The sequence below is a fragment of the Lolium perenne genome, chromosome 4, assembly GCF_019359855.2.
Source record: "Lolium perenne isolate Kyuss_39 chromosome 4, Kyuss_2.0, whole genome shotgun sequence".
Classification (NCBI taxonomy): domain Eukaryota; kingdom Viridiplantae; phylum Streptophyta; class Magnoliopsida; order Poales; family Poaceae; genus Lolium; species Lolium perenne.
This window is the reverse complement of record NC_067247.2, coordinates 201,774,023-201,794,986: the sequence shown is the minus strand read 5'-3', so window position 1 is coordinate 201,794,986 and position 20,964 is coordinate 201,774,023. Positions and strand designations below refer to the sequence as shown.

The window sequence follows — 20,964 nt, the reverse complement described above, 5'->3', positions numbered from 1 at the left end:
GTCAATTAGAACTTAGAAGGTTAATCTCTGAGTCACGGCAGACAAAAGGGAGCTGAAAGCCCAGCAAGTACAGCTGATTGAATGAACACAGCAGCCCGAGAGAACCACACCAACCGACCTATATCCGCAAGAGCTAGGTATAGGCTACTTTCTGACATAGCAGCAGCTACCACAGGGAACACGAGATCAACCTGAGGATCGATGGCCTTGACACAAATACACAATGCCTCGCTCTCTGAAATCACGCGTGATTGATATGTTACCCTCGGTTGCATCTTGCATGCACTGCACTTTAAATTAAATTACAGAGCCACTCGAAACAGAGCAAACACCTGACCCTGTTGCTGCTGCACGAGTGCTCATCGGTCTCAATGTCTCGCTGAGCTGCTCAGCTCTCCTCGCTCCTCCTAATAGCCACCGCCGTCCGCACCTCTTTCTTCCTCGTCGCCGCCGACGCGGTGCAGCTCCACCGGGCCGCCTGCTCGCTATCCGAGAGGGACGCGTTGCTGGCCTTCAAGCAAGGCATCGACAACACCTACAACGTCCTCGCCTCACCGGTGGGCAGGCGTCGCCTGCAGCAACGTGACCGGCCATGTCCTCCAGCTCGATCACACATATCTGGTCGGCACACATGGAGTACCTCGATCTCAGCTATACGTTCCTGCAGGGTCCAGCTGATGGGCGTGTCCCAGAGTTCTTGGGTTCTCTCAACACCTTGAGGCACCTTGATCTCACCGGCATGCCCTTCTCTGGCCCCCTACCTCCTCAGCTCGGAAACCTTTCCAGTTTCCAAGCTGGAATACCTCTCCCTCTCCTCTTCTCCGGATTCTTCTGACACCACCACCATGGATAGCGTTTACTCCACAGACATCCCGTCTGCCTCTGCTTGTGCATCTAGACATGAGTTCGATGAATCTCAGCAAGGTCGACGACGATTGGCCTCTTGTGATGAACATGATTCCATCTCTGGAGGCCCTCTACCTTCACGGTTGCTCGCTTCCAGGTGCAAACCACTCGCTCACACACCTAAACCTCACAAATCTTCACTACCTTGAGCTCTCCGGAAACTACTTTGATCATCCTGTTGCAACATGTTGGTTTTGGAACGTCACAAGCATACAGCACCTTGGTCTTTACAACACTTATCTACATGGTCCATTTCCTGATGCACTAGGAAATATGAAGGCACTCCAAGAGCTAGATTTTCCGGATAATGGTCACGCAGCCACGATGGAAGCAGATTTGAGGAATCTTTGTGAGTTGGAACTGTTGTGGCTTGACACAAGCCTTTCCTCTGGAAACATAACAGAGTTCTTGGAGAATTTGTCAGCGTGCACATCCAACAAGTTGCTGGAGCTGAGACTGAGTAACAATTTTATGTATGCAAGGCTGCCAAACAGGATGATGCACTTAACCAGCTTGTCCAGCCTCTCCCTTTTCAACAACAACATCACCGGAGCTATACCAAAGGGATAGGAGACTGCACAAATCTGAGGAACCTTGACCTTTCTAGCAACCATCTTACTGGAGCTATACCGGCAGGGATAGGGGATTGGACTAATTTAAGGAACTTTGACCTTTCTGACAACCATCTTGCTGGAACTGTACCGCAAGGGATTGGGAATTGCACGTACTTAGTGCACCTTGACCTCTCTAACAACCACCTCAATGGAACTATACCACCAGGGGTAGAGAACTGCACACATTTAGAGGATCTTGTTCTTTCTAACAACCAGCTTACAGCACAAATGCCATCAAAGATCAGTGCATTCAGTAATCTAACCATCTTCGACCTGAGCTACAATAGCATGCACGGTGTGATCACAGAGGACTATTTCGCTTCTCTTGAGAGCTTAAAGCACATCGATTTGTCTCATAATACCTTACCGGGGCCTCTACCATCCAAGTAACAAGCCCGAGAGTTACTAGTACTGATTTTTTTCGTCCAATAACTTCACTGGTCATATCTGAATCTATCTGTGAGTTGGATATCCTAATTGTCTTGGATTTATCCAATAATTTTATGGAGGGGGGACTTCCTCAGTGTTCTCGCATGCCAAACATGATCTTCCTTCTCTTAAGCAACAACAACTTCTCTGGCGAGTTCCCATCATCCCTCCAAACCTACCCGAGTTTTTGGTTTTTCTTGATCTTTCCTCGACAACTTCTGTGGAACATTGCCCCAGTGGATTGGTGACCTGGCATTCTTGCGAGTTATGCTGCTAAGTCACAACAAGTTCTATGGAGATATTCCCGTGACCATCACAAATCTCAACCTCCTCTGTCATTTGAATTTGGCGGGAAATCATATATCTGGAGTTATACCCCTGTCTCTGTCGAACTTAGCAGCAATGACCCAGAAATGCTCAAGCAAGCCCGGGCTGGATATGTTTATGTGGTACACGGGAGGTGAAGGTAAATTCAGAGAAGTCTGGAAAGTGACGATGAAGTGCCGAGAACTTAACTATGGTGCTGGAATCTTTGAGGTGCTCTACATCGACCTATCACTCAACCACCTAACTGGTGGAATTCCAGACGAGATATCTTCTCTCTACGGATTGAGGAATCTGAACTTATCATGGAATCGCCTAAGCGGAAACATTCCCGCGATGATTGGGCACATAAAATCACTGGAATCGCTCGACCTCTCCAGGAATAATCTTTCCGGTGAAATCCCACCGAGCTTATCAGACTTGACCTATCTAAGCTCCTTGGACCTGTCATATAACAGTCTCACCGGGCGAGTTCCAACAGGGCGTCAGCTTGACACACTCTACAGCGAGAACCCATCCATGTACAGCGGCAACATTGGTCTTTGCGGGCCTCCTCTTCGAAGGAAATGCTCAAGTGACTATGTGACAGAAAATGGCGGTCAGCAGACAAGTGTTGATGTTTATGACCCAGCGGTGTTCTTCTACTTTGGGCTCACGTCAGGGTTTATGGCTGGACTATGGGCTATCTTCTGTGCTCTGTTGTTCAAGAGGGCGTGGAGGAATGCTTATTTCTGCGTTGTGGACAGCTATATGGCGAAGCTTAGGTGTTTCTAGTTATTACTTGTGGCAGGATAAGCAGGAAGGCAACTGCAAGTTAAGTGTTGCGTTAAGTTAACAATGTCAGTCTGACACTGGAATCAATCTACTCATGCTTTACGGAAAAAAAAAAGGTGAAACATCTATCAGCTTGTACTACTATGTGCATTTTGGGATTAAACTTGCAAATGAACTTTTCCTGAGGTATGTAACGATTATTTGTTTGTACTTGTGGATCGTGATTAACCCCGACAATTCTGATTTCCTAGCACCAGTTAATTTTGTGTTGACGATTTGAGATTCCATGAACTGAATATTCATGCGCGAACCAAAAAGGTGGTCAAGTTGTGGATGAGAGCAGAGAGAAGAGGAAAAGATCCAACAAATACAAGGAAATGAGCTAAAAACCGACTCACCAGGATGGAGCGTCCAGTATAGATACCACAATTTTCTTGAAGCAAAAGGAAACCAGTTTCTTGCGGTTCAGAAGTTTCTTATGAAGAGGAATGATCTTAGTCAGTTGAGTGGATATGAGTGAAACAAACGGACGATTGGAATTGGACAGGCATTTCACAAGAAACATGTAAACTCTATCACAGAACAAGAGAAGTCCCATGTTCAAAAGGGGACCCTGGTATATACTGATTAAACCATGACAGGTACTTTCTATTAAGCTCATACAGCCCGACATGGATATAGATAATTGGTGTCCCATGGGTTAGGCAAACAGGTTGTCAAACACGTCTGCATAGTAAAAATGGAATGTAGCATTCTTACGCAGTGACATGAAGTCCAGTATTATCGTTCACTCTGCTTTCTTATGAGTTGGTACCCGTTTGCTGTGACCGCAGTACTCCATCAATATACATGGCCTGAAAAAACAGAGCTGAAAAAAAGGTTATTGGTGTGAAGTGTCTGCATCCTTCTTCTGCCACTGTTCCCTAGCAGGTTGACCTCTCTGCCTCTGTTCCCTAGCAGGTTGACCTCTCTGCCACTGTTGCCCAGCAGCTTGATCTCTCTGCCCCTGTTGCCCAGCAGCTTGACTTCTTTGCCACTGTTGCCCAGCAGCTTGATCTCTCTGACCCTGTTGCCCAGCAACCTGACCTCTCTGCCACTGTTGCCCACCAGCTTGACCCTGGGGTTGTCTTCTGGGAGCGGAAGCTCGGTTTCTCCTTCGAGGGCCTGAACTGTTTTGCTTCTTGCTGCCATCGGCGTTTTTTGCCATGCTGCGTGAATCTGTTTCTGAAGTTGAAGTTGTCGTTGCTTCACAAGAATTGGCGCCGTCTCCTGCACTTGTGGTTGGCTCACTAGGTGGAAGAGAAACATACATTCCAGGCTGTATGGCAAGGTCTTTCTTTGGTTCAATTAAACCATTCCGTTCTTGTTGCAGATTAAACAATGACCCGAATTTTTCTCTCCTCTTCTTCTCTGCCTCGGAATGGAGCAATTCTTTATCATCTTCTCCCAGGTCAACTGTTAAAGACGCCTACAGGTGAATGGATGGAAAGAAACAATCTTAATGGATTCCATTGGGGGTAGCATATCTCTAGAGGGTCAAATATTTGAAATACATGAATGGATTGACAATCATACAAGGGTAACTGTAAGAAGTTTCGCAACTAAATTAGCTATGAGTACATATGATTAGTTTACAAATTGTAAGATAATTCCATGCAAGGATGCAAATATAATTGGATGTCAAAGGATTTTGATCTCTGATGAATAACTGATGATGCATGGAAATGTTAAGATGTTTCACTTGTACTTGAATCACATCCAATACATACCATTTGTTGAGTAGTGTTTGCATTTAATAGATCACGAACATGCTCGATATCCTTCTCATCAAACACTTTACGGCAAACTGGGCAAAATCCTTTGTGATGATTTAGCTTGTCTGAGCTGGACAAATCTAATCCTTCAGAAGAATCAATAACATGTAGCAACAGACAAGATAGCCCATGAGTAACATATATAGCCAATGCATAAAATTTTAAGATGGCTGTACAAAATTACATTGTCAATAATTGGTGCCTTGAAGTGATGCCATTTAACATCTTCATCAATAAATAAGGATCAGGAATGTAAGACAACTGTTGGAAATGCAGACTGCAATTGTGACTTTAAAATAATAATGTCGCCGACTTGATTGCAACAGCATCAATTCGAACATAAAGTATACATATTTTCCAGACACAAATCAGCCAGCGTTCAAGTTCACCTCCCTTTGTAGGGAGAAGGTTGACAATGACTTCTGAAACAGTTTCAACTTGTTTAAATAATAGTAAATGAAATCTAGAGATGCTAAAAATGATAGCATTACTGGAAACAGCATAAAGGTACATATATGTCAAGCATTCCCTGCTAATCCGTGTACCAACAGCCTATTATACGCACAAATAAGATAGTTTAACTGCGTAGTGAGCAGCTTAAGAACTTCCATCACTGCTGATCGATATGTTCATTTATAATTTTAATGTGCTGCAATACATTAGTAAGTTCCTTTTGAGTCCTAAAGGAACACTAATATGCTCATCATTGAAGAAGGTTGAGAAGGTGGCTTCGTTGTCCATACATTTGGTCAGAGGACTTATCTAGCTTGCCAGGAGCGTAGTAACATAATACTACCAGAGTGTAAGTGCCCATATTTCTAACCACAAATCAGAACCTTAATGGAACTCATAAGACACTGCACACAATTGACCTTCTATAAGAAACAACTGAATGAACAACTCAATACTCATGTGCAATCAAATATTAGTCACCAATCTAACTGATATTTTAGGGAGTTTTAATTTAAACTGCATGATACTTGTTCCAGGGAATATGTACAACAAAAGAACAAGCTTTTCAAAAGAAAGAAAAGGCCAAATTTTCTTGCACCTCCAGTTACTACCGTACCATTCTTCTTAGAATCAGCATCATCATCGTCATTTTGAAGCCATCCCCACCATCTCATAATGCAGTCACTGCAGTGGCAAAATACTAAGCAACCACTAGACAGAACAAGATATGTACGTGTGTTTGTAGAGAAGGAAATGAAATCAACCTGTGGAAGCAGTGGTAGCATGACATCAACTTCATGAATGACAAAGCAGAACTATCATTATACTCTGGGACTAAAGGATATAGACACAGTGGACAATCGCCAGCTGGGTGGTTCATATTCGAGAGGATCTCTCCAGCTTCCTGCACGTGAAGTTACTTAGATCATGTTAAAAACAGAAACATTATCAGACTCACTGGTTTCCTTTTTGCTCCATCTGTCACTTAAATCTAGAGTAGTAAAATCTGCAAGTTTTGCTATCCTCGAACTGCAAATTCATCTGCCACTTCCTAAAGACAGCACACGTCATAGTTGGCAAAGTAGCAATTATTATTTTGACAGCCTTCATGTTACTCAAGTGACAAAGTATAATACTATGATTAATAGCACATTGGACACCAAAAACACATGCAACTATTGAATGTTTCAACTCTTCAACTAACGTGCAAGTATACAAAATCATCTTGAACACTATGGCATGAACAACTGTGGTTCTCTACTGTGCATAAGCCAAAAGACAAGGGATACCTCACATAGAGTCACAAGCATTGGGTAGTCGGAAAGCTCTTTTGCCTTGTTCTGGATGCTGCTAATAAGATATGCCTGTCTATTCTCATCAAGGCCCTTACTTTCGACAGCACAAACATGAGGTGGTTCTTTCGGATACTGCAAGTAAAATGCCACAAAAATGTAAAGCATAAGCACTGAGGCAATACATAACCAGATATGAACCATACTGGATAAGATGGATTTGCTAGGGACTTCATTTCTAGGAGAAGAGTAGCAGCATAAACATGATACCCATGATGTAAAATTTGAAGCATGCTAGATATCAACATCTAGGCGTTCAGCCCTATTGTGAAACTTTGCAATTTCAAAGGTTCAGTCAGTTAGTATGTAAAATTAAGCCAGAAAACAAGTAATAGAAGTGAAAATTTTGTTTGCACTAAGAAGTGCTGATCCTTCACACTGCATCCACCTTCTGAACTTAGATAGCACAAGCTCATTGCTTCAATGTGATGCAATGGAACCATTACTGGCTTTACTGCTTCCAACACACTCATTAGTGAGCCATTTCAGTAAAGAGATGGCATTATTTGCAAGAAGAAACAGTTCGAAAACAGCAAAGATATATATATATGTCATGAAGAAATCTAGTAACATATATGAATAAAATATGTGCGTTCAGTGTACAAAAGCAGTTAGCACAGACATGGCATAATTTCAAAAGTGACTAACCAACTTAACTTCAAGTAGCCGATCAACAAAAATGTAATAGTCAATCAGTTTCTAAAAGACATTATGGAAATATAAACTACGCAGATTTGAAGTTGATATGTTTCCAAGTCCACCGATTGAATTGAACATATGTTCCCCAACAACAAGAGTTCTCTATGAAATAGAGGTAAATAGAAATTGAATGGAGATAGATCAGAATCTCGAAAGGTGGTAAGCTATACAGGTCCATACCTGGGAAGATGCTTTAATTCCAAGAAAGAGTTCTACAAACTGAAAACAAGAAAGTGGCTATTAACATACTAATAAATATGCATAACTCCTAGAAGCAAAAGAGAAAATTAGGGTAATATTGGGCAAATAAGAAAATTGCACTGGATGCCACGGATAAATAATTTATGAACTTTACAAACATTTAAAAAACAAGAAAAGAAAATTACATTCTCCATCTCTTCGGACGCAAAAATATATAATGCAACCAAGTAATGCTAAATGTACAATAACAACACTTCAAAGCTTATGGGAAACGCAAACTCAACAGCATTTATCTAATGTGTTTAATCATGTTCATAGATATGCTGACAATTACTGGCTATCCTTTCAAAGAAGTTTAATCCAAAAAATTCTACATATGAGGGACAGATGTAGACTTTTTGTGACTTGAGTGTTGCTCCCAAAGATGAAAATATATTTCTCATCAACAGGGCCACAACTTTCTGTGCCCCTTCCCTTTGCCTTCACCACCCACCCCCTTCCGTCTTTATTTCCCCTACTTACACTCCTCCCATAGGCCTTGAGTTGTACAGAACAGCAAAAGTTCTACTCCACAGTGATACAACTACATAGAGAAAGTAAAAAAAAAAAAGTCCATCTATAACTAGAACCATGATGATAATTGGCACTTAGGGAAACAAGGTCCAAAGTACAAAGCACATCTACCTGACCACAGCGGCCTGACTCGGTAAGTAGCATCGTAGAAATTGATCCGTAATAATGCAACAAGCACTAACTAGCCATAGAGAACTACCTTAACTAATAGGGAAAAGGCCCAATCTACTAAATGCTAGGGTTCGGAAGCAGCAATGCCACCACCACTTACCACAGCTGACTGTCTACGCTCGCTCACTCAGCGGCCTGTCAATCGATCAACCTCCCAAGCCCTCTCATTAATCGCAAAACAGAACGGACCAATCGTGAGGACCAGATGCCATGAAGCCGATTTAGGTGTGGAGGGGGTGGGGAGAAAGCGAACCTGCTGCGAGGAGTCGTCGGCGGTATTGGGGCGGACGTGGACGACGAGGTGGGGAGGGAAGTCGCAGACCACGCGGCAGTCTTCTCCGTACATCGCCGCCACCGCCTCCACCTCCAGCCGGACCTCCTCCTCCGCTTCCGCCGCCATTGCCTTAAGTGCTGGCCGAGGAACCTTCTTCCCCCTTTTTTTACCACAAGAGACGTGACTATTCAAGAGAAGGATATTCTATCTACGAACATAAACCACAACGGTGATACTAGTGTTGACAATAGAAATGTAAATTACAATCTTCACTATGGTGGGAGAGACAGACACCCGCAAAGTCACTTATGCAATACAAGTTGCATGTCAAGCATGGAGCAAGTCTCATGAGACGCGGTCATGTAAAGTTAGCCCGGGCCGCTTCATCCCACCATCCCGCAAGAAGCAAAGTACACAAACTAAAGCAACAAAAGCATCACCGTCCATAAAACCATTGTGTTCTACTCGTGCAACATATCTATGCATAGACATGGCTCTGATACCACTGATGGGGTTCGTTGCATAGAAAACAAAAAATTTCCTACTGCAAAGACGAATAAATCCAAGATCTAATCTATGTAACACCCAAGATCTAATCTACAAGATCGAAGCAACGAGATGGAGATGAGACTAACCCTCGAAGATTCCAAAGCTTACGAGATTAATCTCGTTGTTGGTGTAGACGATCGTCCCTGGTGCTGCAATCCGGCAGCACTTCCGTACTCGGTCGCGCGTACGGTGTCGATGAAGCTCCTTCCTCTCCCGTTCCAGCGGGCAGCGGAGGTGTGGTAGATCTCCTCCAAAATCCAGCAGCACGACGGCGTGGTGGTGGAGGTAATCTAGACGAATCGTCGGAATTGGGGGTGGCCGCGAAAGAGTTTGGGCTTTTTCTGCCTCAGCCCAATATTATTGTGCAAGTTGAATACTCGTGCTTGCCACGGCTCTTCAAAAATATACCACATTTAAAATTTTAAAATTCCAAAAACATTAATATTACATAGAAAATATGGCTACCTCCTTCTGCAATTATGGTGAAGATTTGTCAAGTATCAACTTCATTGGGATCCATTTTATGACGATGTCTCCTCTAAACTTCTATATTCCTAAACATATATCTCATACACATTTTAACTATGCACGACAACCATCGCTCAAGACTTGGTTGTACACTTACGGCCATTTTCTCAAAGCAAAGCAAATTCCGCACACCTTACTATTATGCATGAAACAATTATTGTAGTTTTGACATGAGTGTGAGAGTTTTTTCAAACGCGATACATTCACTAACAGTGCCAACATAACTTAATTGATATAGTGTTCCATGTCTGAACATGCCATTATATGTTGCTCGCCATTACTAATTAGACCTCTGGACACAATACAAATTTCACCACTTCCGACAAATACAAATTTGAGCAAATTAACCAGACTTGCTAGAAATTTCTACAAACATAAAAGAGTGCCAAAACAAACTATTAACACAAAATGCCAGTCCTCATCACATGCATTCTTCCTTCTTAGCTATAAGTGAACAAGTTCGGAGGAGAAAAGTTGAAGCAACCTTAATAATCCATAGAGAAAAAAGAATAACATTTTGGAAGAAAAACATGAGCGTGATTTAAATTCTGCCCAAACATTGATGGACCTATGTAATCCTATCGGTTGCTCGCCTTTTCTTTGTGATCTTAAATTTTTATTATAATTTTATTTGATGTACTTGTTTATACTTCACGTCATTTTATACCTCTTGGTTTTCTTTGTATCAGGTTTGCGGACTATCTTCACAGTTGTGACCTAGTCAGGATAGATGGCATCAGTAAGATAGTATGGCTAGTCGTATGCATTGGCATTGATCTCATAGTTTGATGGGGTTCCTTGCATAGAAAACAAAAAAATTCCTACCGCAAAGACGAATAAATCCAAGATCTAATCTATGGAACACCCAAGATCTAATCTACAAGATCGAAGCAACGAGATGGAGATGAGACTAACCCTCAAAGATTCCAAAGCTTACGAGATTAATCTCGTTGTTGGTGTAGACGATCGTCCCCGGTGCTGCAATCCGACAGCACTTCCGTACTCGGTCGCGCGTACGGTGTCGATGAAGCTCCTTCCTCTCCCGTTCCAGCGGGCAGCGGAGGTGTGGTAGATCTCGTCCAAACTCCAGCAGCACGACGGCGTGGTGGTGGAGGTGGAGGAAGAAAACTGCAGGGCTTCGCCTAAGCCGGAGCAGCGTATGGTGGAGGGAGAGGCGGCCAGAGGAGGGGCTAATGATGGGTGTGGTGGCCGGCCACCCCGTCCCCTCTTTATATAGGGGGGCAGGTCGGTGGGGTGGCCCCCCATCCCATCTAGGGTTAGGGGGGCGGCGGCCAAAGGGGGGAAGAGGGCTTTCCCCTCCCCCAAGTTGATCCCCCCTAGGAAACCCTAGGGGTTTGGCCGGCCTGGGCCTTGGGGGCATGTGCCCCCGGCCCATTAGGCCAGGGAGCATCCCCTCGGCCCATGCTAGGCCTCCTAGGTCGTGGGCCCCATGGTGGACCCCTCCGGAACCTTCTAGAACCTTCCAGTCAACCACCGGAAAAATCCCGAAAATTTCCGAAACCCAGAAATCAACTTCCCTTATATGAATCTTATTCTCCGGACTATTCCGGACCTCCTCGTGACATCCTGGATCACATCCGAGACTCCGAACAAACTTCGTCTCCATACCATATTCAAATCTACTTATGCGACATCGAACCTTAAGCGCGTCACCCTACGGTTCGCGAACTATGCAGACATGGTCGAGACTCCTCTCCGAGCAATAACCAATAGTGGGATCTGGAGATCCATAATGGCTCCCACATATTCAACGATGACTTAGTGATCGATTGAACCATTTACATACGATGCCAATTCCCTTTGTCACACGATATTCTACTTGTCCGAGGTTTGATCATCGGTATCTCCATACCTTGTTCAACCTCGTTACTGACAAGTACTCTCTACTCGTACTGCGGTATGTCATCTCTTATGATCAAATCATATGCTTGCAAGCTAATCAGACGACATTCCACCGAGAGGGCCCAGAGTATATCTATCCGTCATCAGGATGGACAAATCCCACTATTGATCCATATGCCTCAACTCACACTTTCCAAATACTTAATCCCATCTTTATAACCACCCATTTACGCAATGGCATTTGATGTAATCAAAGTACCCTTCCGGTGTAAGTGATTTACATGATCTCATGGTCGAAGGACTAAGGCAACTATGTATCGAAAGCTTATAGCAATTTGAACTTAATGACTTGATCTTATGCTACGCTCATTTGGGTGTGTGTCCATTATCTCATTCAACTAATGACATAACCTTGTTATTAATAACATCCAATGTTCATGATCACGAAACCATGATCATCCATTAATCGACAAGCTAGTTATACAAGAGGCTTACTAGGGACTCCTTGTTGTTTACATAACACACATGTATCAATGTTTCGGTTAATACAATTATAGCATGGTATGTAAACATTTATCATAAACACAAAGATATTATAATAACCACTTTATTATTGCCTCTTGGGCATATCTCCAACAGTCTCCCACTTGCACTAGAGTCAATAATCTAGATTACATTGTAAGGTACCTAACACCCATGGCATTCTGGTGTTGGTCATGCTTTGCCCTAGGGAGAGCTTTAGTCAACGGATCTGCAACATTCAGATCTGTGTGTACTTTGCAAATCCCTACTTCACCATCTTCGATGTACGCGCGAATCGAATGAAAATGTAGCTTGATATGCTTCAGCTTCTTGTGTGACCTTGGTTCCTTTGCATCGGCGATGGCACCCGTGTTGTCACAATAAATGACTAACGGGTCCAATGCACTAGGAACCACACCAAGCTCAACAATGAACCTCTTCATCCATACCGCTTCCGATGAAGCCTCTGAAGCCGCTATATATTCAGATTCTGTTGAAGATTTCGCCACCGTGCACTGCTTGGAACTGCTCCAGCTTACTGCCGCACCATTCAATATAAACACGTACCCATACTGAGACTTGGAGTCATCAGGATCGGTGTTCCAACTTGCATCGGTGTAACTGGTTACAACGAGCTCTTGGTCACCGCCATAACAAATAAACATATCCTTAGTTCTTTTCAAGTACTTCAGGATATTCTTGACCGCTGTCCAGTGTTCAATTCCTGGATCACTTTGATATCTGCTGGTCAAACTAACAACATGTGCGATATCCGGTCTAGTACACAGCATGGCATACATGAGAGAGCCTACTGCCGAAGCATAGGGGGTCTTGCTCATCCTTTCTCTTTCATCTGCCGTAGCCGGACCTTGAGTCTTACTCAAGACCTTACCTGGCAACATAGGCAAGAATCCTTTATTGCTTTCATCCATTCTAAACTTCTTTAGAATCTTGTCCAAGTATGTACTCTGTGAAAGGCCTATTAGGCGTCTTGATCTATCTCTATAAATCTTGATGCCTAAAATGTACGCTGCTTCACCAAGGTCTTTCATTGAAAAACACTTATTCAAATAACCTTTAACGCTGCTTAATAGTTCTATATCATTCCCAATCAATAATATGTCATCTACATATAATATCAGGAACGCTACAGAGCTCTCACTCACTTTCTTGTAAATACACGCCTCACCATGAGTCCGTATAAAACCGAAGTCTTTGATCACTCTATCAAAGCGTAGATTCCAACTCCGAGATGCTTGCTTCAGTCCATAAATGGAACGCTGAAGTTTGCATACCTTGTCAGCATTTTCAGGATCGACAAAACCTTTGGGTTGTACCATATACAACTCTTCCTCAATATCACCATTAAGGAACGCCGTTTTGACATCCATCTGCCAAATCTCATAATCGAAAAATGCAGCTATTGCTAACAAAATCCTCATAGACTTTAGCTTCGCTACAGGTGAGAAAGTCTCATCGTAGTCAACTCCTTGAATTTGTCGAAAACCCTTTGCGACAAGTCGAGCTTTATAGATAGTAATATTACCATCAGCATCTGTTTTTCTCTTTAAGATCCATTTATTCTCGACAGCCTTGCGGCTATCAGGTAAGTCTACCAAAGTCCATACTTTGTTATCATACATGGATCCCATTTCGGATTTCATGGCTTCTTGCCATTTGTTGGAATCTGGGCTCATCATTGCTTCTTCATACATCGCAGGGTCCTCATCATTGTTGTCCACAATCATGACATTTAGACAGGGATCATACCAATCAAGAGTGGTATGTTCCCTCGTCGATCTGCGAGGTTCAGTAGCTTCCTCGTTCGAAGTTTCATGATCATCATCATTCGCTTCCTCTCCTATCGGTGCAGGCTGCGCAGGAACTTCTTCCCAAGACCTTTGCGCTACTCTGATCTATGAGAGAAGGTTCATTAACCTCGTCGAGTTCTACTTTCCTTCCAGTCACTTCTTTAGTGAGAAACTCCTTCTCAAGAAAGGATCCGTTCTTGGCAACAAAGATTTTGCCTTCGGATCTGTGATAGAAGGTGTACCCAATTGTTTCTTTAGGGTATCCTATGAAGACGCATTTTTCCGCTTTGGGTTCTAGCTTGTCAGGTTGTAACTTCTTTACATAAGCTTCGCAACCCCAAACTTTAAGGAACGACAGCTTAGGTTTCTTCCCAAACCATAATTCATACGGTGTCGTTTCAACGGATTTAGATGGTGCCCTATTTAAAGTGAATGCGGCTGTCTCTAATGCATAACCCCAAAACGACAACGGCAAATCGGTAAGAGACATCATAGATCGAACCATATCTAAGAGAGTTCGATTACGACGTTCGGACACACCATTGCGCTGTGGTGTTCCCGGCGGTGTCAACTGTGAAAGTATTCCGCATTTCTTTAAATGCATGCCAAACTCATAACTCAGATATTCGCCTCCGCGATCAGAACGCATAAACTTAATCTTCTTGTTACGCTGATTTTCTACTTCACTTTGGAATTCCTTGAACTTCTCAAAAGTCTCGGACTTATGTTTCATAAAGTAAATATATCCATATCTACTCAGATCATCCGTGAAGGTTAGAACATAACGATAACCACCGCGCGATGCTACACTCATTGGTCCGCACACATCGGTATGTATGATTTCCAATAAGTCTGTAGCTCGCTCCATTGTACCAGAAAATGGAGTCTTAGTCATTTTTCCCATTAGACATGCCTCGCATCTGTCAAGTGACTCAAAGTCAAGTGACTCAAGAAGTCCATCGGAATGGAGTTTCTTCATGCGTTTCACTCCAATATGACCAAGACGATAGTGCCACATATAAGTAGAATTATCATTCAATTTAATTCGCTTAGCATCAATGTTATGAACATGTGTATCACTACTATCGAGATTTAACAAGAATAAACCATTCATCTCTGGTGCATGGCCATAAAAGACATTACTCATATAAATCGAACAACCATTATTCTCAGACTTAAACGAATAACCGTCTTGCATTAAACAAGATCCAGATATAATGTTCATGCTCAACGCAGGTACCAAATGAAGGTAGATGTAGAGGGAGCGTGCCGACGGCGATCACATCGACTTTGGATCCATTTCCAACGCGCATCGTCACCTCGTCTCTTGCCAGGCTTCGTCTATTCCGCAGTTCCTGTTTCGAGTTACAAATGTGAGCAACCGAACCAGTATCAAATACCCAGGCACTACTACGAGAACCAGTAAGATAGACATCAATAACATGTATATCAAATATACCTTTCTTTTTGACGTGGCCGCTCTTCAGATCGGCCAAGTATTTGGAGCAATTACGCTTCCAGTGCCCCTTCCCCTGGCAGTAATAGCACACAGTCTCAGGTTTAGGACGAGCCTTAGGCTTCTCAGGATGCGCTGCAACTTTCTTGCCGCCCTTCTTGAAGTTACCCTTGTTAGGCTTGCCCTGCTTTTTGAAACCGGTGGTCTTGTTGACCATCAACACTTGGTTCTCCTTTTTAATCTCAACTTCAGCAGATTTCAGCATGGAAAAGAGTTCAGGTAAATCTTTATTCATGTTCTGCATGTTGTAGTTCATCACAAAGTTCTTGTAACTTGGTGGCAGTGATTGAAGGACACGGTGAATACCCAGCTGGTTAGAGATCATCATCCCCATGTCACTGAGCTTCTTGGCATGTCCGGACATGGCGAACATGTGCTCACTAACGGAGCTGCCCTCTTCCATCATGCAGCTAAAGAACTGTTTCGAGGCCTCATAGCTCTCCACGGCCGCATGAGTTTCAAAGATAAGTTTGAGCTCACGCATCATCTCACATGGGTCGTGGTGCTCAAAACGCTTTTGGAGCTCTGCCTCTAAGCTGCACAAGATGGCACACTAAACTTCGGAGTACCGAGTTGCCCGAGTCTCATAAACATTCTTTATGTCCTCGGACACTGCAGGAGGTGGTGGGGAACCTAGCGGTGCTTCGAGCACATATTGCAGGCTTCCACCAGTGAGGAAGATCCTCACATGACGGAACCAGTTAGTGAAGTTGCTACCATTGCCCTTAAGCTTTTCTTTCTCTAGGAACTGGTTAAAATTGATGGAGGGGGGCGCCATGATCTACAACATACTTGCAAAGAGTTTAGACTAGGTTTATGATAAATTGAGTTCAATTTTAATTCTTAAATTAACTAGGTGAACTCCCACTTAAAACAACATCCCTCGCATTGTCTTAGTGATTACACGAACCAAATCCACTACACCAAGTCCGATCTTCACGAGAAAAGATGTAGCTTCAAAGGCGAACACTCAAAGTGTTCATCATATCATTCATATGACTCATGCTCTACCTTTCGGTATCCCGTGTTCCGAGACCATGTCTGTACATGCTAGGCTCGTCAAGGCAACCTTGGTATCCGCGTGTGCAAATCTGGCTTGCACCCGTTGTATGCACATGTAGAGTCTATCACACCCGATCATCACGAGATGCTTCGAAACGACAAGTCTTAGCAACGGTGCATACTAAGGATGAACACTTTATTATCTTGATATTTGGTGAGAGGGATCATCTTATAATGCTACCGTCGCGATCTAAGCAAAATAAGATGCATAAAAAGGATTAACATCACATGCAATTCATAATGTGTGATATGATATGGCCTTTCTTCTTGTGATTTTGATCTCCATCTCCAAAGCACGGACATGATCTCCATCATTACCAGCATGGCGTCAAGGTCAGTGGCTGATGCGTGTAGTTAACACGTCCGTTGGGAACCCCAAGAGGATGGTGTGATGCGCACAGCGGCAAGTTTCCCTCAGTAAGAAACCAAGGTTGAATCGAACCAGTAGGAGTCAAGAAGCACGTTGAAGGTTGATGGCGGCGGGATGTAGTGCGGCGCAACACCAGAGATTCCGGTGCCAACGTGGAACCTGCACAACACAACCAAAGTACTTTGCCCCAACGAAACAGTGAGGTTGTCAATCTCACCGGCTTGCTGTAACAAAGGATTAACCGTATTGTGTGGAAGATGATTGTTTGCGTAAAACAAGAGAACAAAGATTGCAGTAGATTGTATTTCAGTATAGAGAATTGGACCGGGGTCCACAGTTAACTAGAGGTGTCTCTCCCATAAGATAAACAGCATGTTGGGTGAACAAATTACAGTTGGGCAATTGACAAATAAAGAGGGCATGACCATGCACATACATATTATGATGAGTATAGTGAGATTTAATTGGGCATTACGACAAAGTATATAGACCGCTATCCAGCATGCATCTATGCCTAAAAAGTCCACCTTCAGGTTATCATCCGAACCCCCTCCAGTATTAAGTTGCTAACAACAGACAATTGCATTAAGTATTGCGCGTAATGTAATCAGTGACTACATCCTTGAACATAGCACCAATGTTTTATCCCTAGTGGCAACAGCACATCCATAATCTTAGAGGTTTCTGTCACTCCCAGCATTCACGGAGACATGAACCCACTATCGAGCATAAATACTCCCTCTTGGAGTTACAAGCATCTACTTGGCCAGAGCATCTACTAGTAACGGAGAGCATGCAAGATCATAAACAACACATAGACATGAATTGATAATCAACATAACATAGTATTCTCTATTCATCGGATCCCAACAAACGCAACATATAGAATTACAGATAGATGATCTTGATCATGTTAGGCAGCTCACAAGACCCGACAATTAAGCACAATGGGGAGAAGACAACCATCTAGCTACTGCTATGGACCCATAGTCCAGGGATAGACTACTCACACATCACTCCGGAGGCGACCATGGCGGCGTAGAGTCCTCCGGGAGATGATTCCCCTCTCCGGCAGGGTGCCGGAGGCGATCTCCTGAATCCCCCGAGATGGGATTGGCGGCGGCGGCGTCTCCGGGAAGGTTTTCCGTATCGTGGCTCTCGGTACTGGGGGTTTCGCGACGGAGGCTTTAAGTAGGCGGAAGGGCAGGTCAGGGGGCCACACGAGGGCCCCACACCACAGGTCGGCGCGGCCAAGGGCCAGGCCGCGCCGCCCTATGGTTTGGCCGCCTCGTGGCCCCACTTCGTCTCCTCTTCGGTCTTCTGGAAGCTTCGTGGCAAAATAGGACCCTGGGCGTTGATTTCGTCCAATTCCGAGAATATTTCGTTACTAGGATTTCAAAACCAAAAACAATGACGACAAAGAATCGGCACTTCGGCATCTTGTTAATAGGTTAGTTCCAGAAAATGCACGAATATGACATAAAGTGTGCATAAAACATGTAGATATCATCAATAATGTGGCATGGAACACAAGAAATTATCGATACGTCGGAGACGTATCAGCATCCCCAAGCTTAGTTCTGCTCGTCCCAAGCAGGTAAAACGATAACAACGATAATTTCTGGAGTGACATGCCATCATAACCTTGATCATACTATTTGTAAAGCATATGTAGTGAATGCAGCGATCAAAACAATGTATATGACATGAGTAAACAAGTGAATCATATAGCAAAGACTTTTCATGAATAATACTTCAAGACAAGCATCAATAAGTCTTGCATAAGAGTTAACTCATAAAGCAATAAATCAAAGTAAAGGTATTGAAGCAACACAAAGGAAGATGAAGTTTCAGCGGTTTCTTTCAACTTGTAACATGTATATCTCATGGATATTGTCAACATAGAGTAATATAATAAGTGCAATATGCAAGTATGTAGGAATCAATGCACAGTTCACACAAGTGTTTGCTTCTTGAGGTGGAGAGAGATAGGTGAACTGACTCAACATAAAAGTAAAAAGAATGGTCCTTCAAAGAGGAAAGCATCGATTGCTATATTTGTGCTAGAGCTTTTATTTTGAAAACATGAAACAATTTTGTCAACGGTAGTAATAAAGCATATGTATCATGTAAATTATATCTTACAAGTTGCAAGCCTCATGCATAGTATACTAATAGTGCCCGCACCTTGTCCTAATTAGCTTGGACTACCGGATCATCGCAATACACATGTTTTAACCAAGTGTCACAATGGGGTACCTCCATGCCGCCTGTACAAAGGTCTAAGGAGAAAGCTCGCATCGGATTTCTCGCTATTGATTATTCTCAACTTAGACATCCATACCGGGACAACGTAGACAACAGATAATGGACTCCTCTTTTATGCATAAGCATGTAACAACAATTAATTTTCTCATTTGAGATTGAGGATATTGTCCAAAACTGAAACTTCCACCATGGGTCATGGCTTTAGTTAGCGGCCCAATGTTCTTCTCTAACAATATGCATGCTTAACCATAAGGTGGTAGATCGCTCTTACTTCAGACAAGACGGACATGCATAGCAACTCACATGATATTCAACAAAGAATAGTTGATGGCGTCCCCAGAAACATGGTTATCGCTCAACAAGCAACTTAATAAGAGATAAAGTGCATAAGTACATATTCAATACCACAATAGTTTTTAAGCTATTTGTCCCATGAGCTATATATTGCAAAGGCGAATGATGGAATTTAAAGGTAGCACTCAAGCAATTTACTTTGGAATGGCGGAGAAATACCATGTAGTAGGTAGGTATGGTGGACACAAATGGCATAGTGGTTGGCTCAAGTATTTTGGAGGCATGAGAGGTATTCCCTCTCGATACAAGGTTTAGGCTAGCAAGGTTATTTGAAACAAACACAAGGATGAATGGTGCAGCAAAACTCACATAAAAGACATATTGTAAACATTATAAGACTCTACACCGTCTTCCTTGTTGTTCAAACTCAATACTAGAAATTATCTAGACCTTAGAGAGACCAAATATGCAAACCAAATTTTAGCATGCTCTATGTATTTCTTCATTAATGGGTGCAAAGCATATGATGCAAGAGATTAAACATGAGCACAACAATTGCCAAGTATCACATTATCCAAGACATTATAGCAAATTACTACATGTATCATTTTCCAATTCCAACCATATAACAATTTAACGAAGAAGAAACTTCGCCATGAATACTATGAGTAAAGCCTAAGGACATACTTGTCCATATGCTACAGCGGAGCGTGTCTCTCTCCCACAAAGTGAATGCTAGGATCCATTTTATTCAAACAAAACAAAAAACAAAAACAAACCGACGCTCCAAGCAAAGCACATAAGATGTGATGGAATAAAAATATAGTTTCAGGGGAGGAACCTGATAATGTTGTCGATGAAGAAGGGGATGCCTTGGGCATCCCCAAGCTTAGACGCTTGAGTCTTCTTAGAATATGCAGGGGTGAACCACCGGGGCATCCCCAAGCTTAGAGCTTTCACTCTCCTTGATCATATTGCATCATACTCCTCTCTTGATCCTTGAAAACTTCCTCCACACCAAACTTAGAATAACTCATTAGAGGGTTAGTGGACAATAAAAATTAACATGTTCAGAGGTGACACAATCATTCTTAACACTTCTGGACATTGCATAAAGCTACTGGACATTAATGGATCGAAGAAATTCATCCAACATAGCAAAAGAGGCAATGCGAAATAAAAGGCAGAATCTGTCAAAACAGAACAGTTCGTATTGACGAATTTTATCGAGGCACCAGACTTGCTCAAATGAAAATTCTCAAATTGAATGAAAGTTGCGTACATATCTGAGGATCACTCACGTAAATTGGCATAATTTTCTGAGTTACCTACAGAGAATTTTGCCCAGATTCGTGACAGCAAAGAAATCTGTTTCTGCGCAGTAATCCAAATCTAGTATGAACTTTACTATCAACGACTTTACTTGGCACAACAAAACACAAAACTAAGATAAGGAGAGGTTGCTACAGTATTAAACAACTTCCAAGACACAAAATAAAAACAAAGTACTGTAGTAAAAACATGGGTTGTCTCCCATAAGCGCTTTTCTTTAACGCCTTTCAGCTAGGCGCAGAAAGTGTAAATCAAGTAACATCAA

The 20,964-nt window shown here is 42.8% G+C and overlaps 1 protein-coding gene and 1 pseudogene across 4 annotated transcripts; one reads left to right on the top strand and one right to left on the bottom strand.

The window, feature by feature from the left end:
- The first annotated feature begins 201 nt into the window (after positions 1-201).
- LOC127347559 (uncharacterized) lies at positions 202-3,162 on the top strand (annotated as a pseudogene).
- Positions 3,163-3,644: 482 nt separating this feature from the next.
- Positions 3,645-8,769, bottom strand: LOC127295153 (uncharacterized). Of its 4 annotated transcripts, none has more exons than XM_051325050.2 (7): positions 8,564-8,769; positions 7,546-7,584; positions 6,604-6,741; positions 6,079-6,218; positions 5,913-5,998; positions 4,817-4,947; positions 3,645-4,515 (listed from the first exon to the last, which is right to left on the bottom strand). In XM_051325050.2, the coding sequence occupies exons 1-7, from the start codon at positions 8,708-8,710 to the stop codon at positions 3,928-3,930; spliced, it is 1,269 nt and encodes a 422-aa protein (XP_051181010.1). In that variant the 5' UTR covers positions 8,711-8,769; the 3' UTR covers positions 3,645-3,927. The 4 variants fall into 4 exon arrangements, with proteins under 4 accessions (XP_051181010.1, XP_051181011.1, XP_051181012.1 ...); XM_051325051.2 differs by having other exon boundaries at positions 4,817-4,941; XM_051325052.2 differs by having other exon boundaries at positions 5,931-5,998.
- Positions 8,770-20,964: the final 12,195 nt, after the last annotated feature.

Coding starts and splice junctions, on each gene's coding strand:
- LOC127295153 (XM_051325050.2), bottom strand. CDS start 8,710: ATGGCGGCGGAAGCGGAGGAGGAGGTCCGGCTGGAGGTGGAGGCGGTG. Junction 7,585..8,563: donor CCGACGACTCCTCGCAGCAG/GTTCGCTTTCTC, acceptor TCTTGTTTTCAG/TTTGTAGAACTCTTTCTTGG. Junction 4,516..4,816: donor CAAACACTACTCAACAAATG/GTATGTATTGGA, acceptor ATTCACCTGTAG/GCGTCTTTAACAGTTGACCT.